The sequence below is a fragment of the Trachypithecus francoisi genome, unplaced genomic scaffold (genome assembly GCF_009764315.1).
Source record: "Trachypithecus francoisi isolate TF-2019V2 unplaced genomic scaffold, Tfra_2.0 Lachesis_group5, whole genome shotgun sequence".
NCBI lineage: Eukaryota > Metazoa > Chordata > Mammalia > Primates > Cercopithecidae > Trachypithecus > Trachypithecus francoisi.
In genome coordinates this window covers 48,059,606-48,064,046 of record NW_022681470.1, presented here as the reverse complement: position 1 = coordinate 48,064,046, position 4,441 = coordinate 48,059,606, and the positions used below count along the sequence as shown (strand labels likewise).

General features: G+C 42.0%; 1 protein-coding gene across 1 annotated transcript; it reads right to left on the bottom strand.

Moving 5' to 3' along the window:
* Positions 1–2,590: 2,590 nt before the first annotated feature.
* Positions 2,591–4,127, bottom strand: LOC117075288 (selenide, water dikinase 1-like). Its single transcript, XM_033197465.1, has one exon. It carries the CDS (start codon positions 3,849–3,851, stop codon positions 2,673–2,675), a length of 1,179 nt encoding a protein of 392 aa, XP_033053356.1. The 5' UTR covers positions 3,852–4,127; the 3' UTR covers positions 2,591–2,672.
* Positions 4,128–4,441: the final 314 nt, after the last annotated feature.

The following is a 4,441-nucleotide window of genomic DNA, read 5'->3' as shown; positions in this document are numbered from 1 at the left end:
GAGATCCTTTTATTCAATTATTTCTTCTACTTCTGGCAGATTTTTTGTAGTTTACAGTGTGCACGTCTTACCCTTCCTTAAAATGCATTTTTAAGCATATTATTGTTTTTGCTGTTATTGCAAATAAGTTATTTTCTTAATTTCATTTTAAAACTGTTCATTGCTTATGTATAGAAATAAATTTGATTTTTATGTTGATTTTGTATCTTGTTTGACTCAATTCTTATTTGTCAGTATTTTACTACATTCTTTGAGATTTTTCTACCAACAAAATCATGACAACTTCAAAGAGAAATATAGTTTTATTTCTTCCTTTACAAACTGGATAATTTTCACTTTCTAACCTAGCTTTACTACCTAGAACTACCATTAAAATATTCAATATGAGTAGCAGGAATGAACATTCTTGTCTCATATCTTATTATAGTATAAAAGCATTAATATTTCTTTTGCTAATTATGGTTTCAGCTGTGAGTTTTTCATAGATGCTCCATTCAGATTTTAAAAGTTATCTTCTGGTCACATTTGTTTGAGGGTTTTTTTTAATCATGAAAGTGTATTTGATTTTGTTAAATTTTTTGATATACCTATTAAGGTGATCTTATTTTTATTTTATTTTATTTTATTTTATTTATTATTTTTTTTTTTTTTTGAGACGGAGTCTTGCTCTGTCACCCGGGCTGGAGTGCAGTGGCCGGATCTCAGCTCACTGCAAGCTCCGCCTCCGGGTTTACGCCATTCTCCTGCCTCACCTCCCGAGTAGCTGGGACTACAGGCGCCCGCCACCTCGCCCGTTAGTTTTTGTATTTTTTAGTAGAGACGGGGTTTCACCGTGTAGCCAGGATGGTCTCGATCTCCTGACCTCGTGATCCGCCCGTCTCGGCCTCCCAAAGTGCTGGGATTACAGGCTTGAGCCACCGCGCCCGGCTTATTTTTATTTTATTAATGTGCTATATTACAATGATTGATTTTTAACTATTGCACTAACCTTGTATTTGTGGAATAAACCCCACTTATTCGTCTTTATTCAATATAAGACAATCAACAGAGATAAGCAATTATTGCTTTATGAAGTTTTCTTATAAATAAAATAGAAGAAAAGTGTTACAAACATACATTTATACTGTTTTCTACATTTCTCTGTGAAGTTATCTTTATTTAAGTATTCATTTTTTTAAATGTAAGTTTGTGTCTTTGTTTAGTTCCCTTTAATTTTAGCCTGAAGGACTCTCTTAGTATTTCTTTTTTTTTTTTTTTTATAGGGATGGTCTACTAGCAAAAAAATTCATGAGTTTTTTTTTTTTTTTTTTTTTTTTTTTTTTTTTTTTTTTTTTTTTTTTTTTTTTTTTTTTTTCTGAGACGGAGTCTTGCTCTGCCACCCAGGCTGGAGTGCAGTGGCCGTTCTCAGCTCACTGCAAGCTCCGCCTCCCGGGTTTACGCCATTCTCCTGCCTCAGCCTCCCGAGTAGCTGGGACTACAGACGCCCACCACCTCGCCCGGCTAGTTTTTGTGTTTTTTAGTAGAGACGGGGTTTCACCGTATATAGCCAGGATGGTCTCGATCTCCTGACCTCGTGATCCGCCTGTCTCGGCCTCCCAAAGTGCTGGGATTACAGGCTTGAGCCACCGCGCCCGGCCAATGAGTTTTTATTTATCTTTGAATGCCTTACTTTTTATCATTTATTTAAAGAAATGTTTTGCTTAATTTTTAATTCCAGATTGAAAATATTTTTCAGTAATTCAAGATCTCATTTTGCTGTCTCTTGATTTCCATGGTTTCCGAAGATAAGTCAAACCTTAATCTTACCGAGAATTCCATCTATGGGACATGACCTTTTTGTCTTGCTGCTTTCAATTTTTCTTTGCCTTTGACTTTTGTCTGCTTAACTATTATGTAACCTAAGTGTGGATCTTTTTGTGTTATATTTTTTCTTCCCGCAGTTACTCAACATCTTGGAAAAATAGAAAAATATTTTTTATTCATTACATCATTTTCTGCCCTCTTCTCTTTCCTCTCTCATTCTCTAAACTCCCTTTGTCGATATCCTTGACAGTTTATTAGATTCACTGAGGCTACTTTTATGTTACCTCTTTTATTTTTTCATTCTAATAATTAGAATAGATATTCTGTGTTGACCTATCTTAAAGTTCACTGATTTTTATTTCAGATAAAAACTATTGGTTTGCTTTTATAGTAACTTTATTTTATTTTTTAATTTAATTTAATTTTTTGAGACAGAGTCTCACTCTGTTGCCCAGGCTGGAGTGCATTGGCACAATTTCAACTGACTGAAACCTCTGCCTCTTGGGTTCTAGCAATTCTTCTGCCTCAGCCTCCCAAGTAGCTGGGACTACAAGCATGCACCATCACACCCGGCTAATTTTTGTATTTTTAGCAGAGACGGGGTTTCACCGTGTTAGCCAGGATAGTCTCGATTTCCTGACCTCGTGATTCGCCCGTCTCAGCCTCCCAGAGTGCTGGTATTACAGGCATGAACCACCGCGCCCAGCCTCTGGTAATTTTTAAAAACATATAGTTACTTTACCTGTTGACAGCTGAATGAACTTTCTTTTTGTTGTTGTTGTTGTTGTTGTTGTTTATAGTCTTTAATTGAAGTGATAAGGGAAATAGATCTATTTAAAATCAAAACCAAACAGCTATTTCTGTCTAGATTAAGAGGTGGCCCCAGGTGTGGGATTCACATTTTGAGTGGCCACTTGTGGTGCGACCTCGATGATCCGGGGTTTGTCTATGATTCTGGCTGTGCGGTTGCCCTTCTCTACAATCCCAATAATCCATGCTTGGTGGCCTTCACCATATTTGGGGGACTTTATCTCTGCACAAAACCGAGCTGCTTGCTCACGTGGTAAACAGATCAGAAGGCCGCCTGAGGTCTCCGGGCAGGTCCCGTGCATGAGGCCGAACATGTTTCCGCAGGCCTTGCTCACTGCAGCCATCTTGGCCAGCACCGGGAGGTTGTGGATTACAAATGACACCTCGTTCCTCTGCTGCTTGGCCAGGTTCTGTGCATGGCCCAAAATCCCGAAGCCCGTGATGTCAGTGGCCGCGTGGGCATTGAACGTGTGCATAAGTCCTGCAGCTGTCCTGTTGAGCCTCGCCATGTTCATCATTGCCTCCTGGTAGGCCAGCTCTATGTCTTCTTGGGTGACCACGAGTTTGATCTTATTCCATTTCTCAGGAATATCCAGCCACTGGTGCACAGCCACTGCCACCTGTGTCCCCAGGGGTTTTGTCAACACCAGCACATCCCCTGGCACTGCATTGTCTGGCATGATAAATTCATTGGGCTGACAGACAGTGGTAGCAACTACTCCCAGGACAATCCAGGGGTTTAGTGCTGTTTGGCCGCCCGTTACAGACGTTCCTGCTTCCTCAGCTGCGTCTTTAAAACCTTGGATAATCAGAGGCATCACTTTATCCCTTTCCCTGTCGGTCATTTTATTACTGACTCCAAGGAGCATCAGCATATTGTCACATTCCGTGACCCCCATTGCGTAGAGGTCACTGAGGACATTGGCACATGCTATCCTGCCCATCATGTAAGGGTCGTCTACGATCGGGTAAATGTAATCTGTGGTTTGAACAAAGGAAAGCCCACCGTGCCTCAAAGGAATGACACAAGTATCCATTCCAATGCCAAGCCTTGGCATAACGGCTCCCAGAAACTGCTCATCTTCTTGGAAGTGGTTCTCTTGTAAAGATTCCAGCAATTTTTGCAGGACATCTTGGGGCACTTTGCAGCCTGTGCCCTTCAGTTCAGTGAATCTGGTTAGCCGGAAGCTTTTGTCCAATTCGTAACTTTCCGGGTTAAAGGACTCCCGCGTAGACATGGTTCTTGGGCCCCGCTCTATCACAGCTCAGCCCCTCCCCTCCCTCTGCGCGTTGGCTGGGTTCTTTATGGATCCACCGGCTCGCTTTGCGCCCTCCGCCTCCTCCCGAAAACGGGCCGCGGGCTGCTCCCACAATGCACCGGGCGCGGCCGGGCTCCCTTAAGCGTCGCCTGAATAAAAATGCCGCGCCCGGCGGCGGCGACTGCGGCGGGGGCCCGGGCTGGCGCCTGAGCGCCGCGGGGGCTCGCCTGGCTCGGCGCGGCCCTGCGGGAGCCGGGCCGCAGCGCTCCCGCCTGCTGGGCGCGCGGGGGTCTGAATGAACTTTCATTTGTTTATTGGTATATATTTTGTGAGACATAATTGTCATTCTTCCTTTAAATTGTTTATCTACAGTTTCTTTTAGTTATTTAAATATGCTTGTAAATCTGAATTACAATTTTTTGTCTTTTAAGTCTAATGACTATTCCTACATAGGAACATTTTATGTTGGCTGATTTTTTTCTCAACTTGCTATATATATGCTATTATTTTGCATTTCTCATAGTATTTTTGGTTGAAAAATGAACTTTAGAGAATGTATTGGCCGGGCG

Bases quoted from the DNA above. Each gene is read 5' to 3' on its own strand.
- LOC117075288 (XM_033197465.1), bottom strand. From the start codon at position 3,851: ATGTCTACGCGGGAGTCCTTTAACCCGGAAAGTTACGAATTGGACAAA.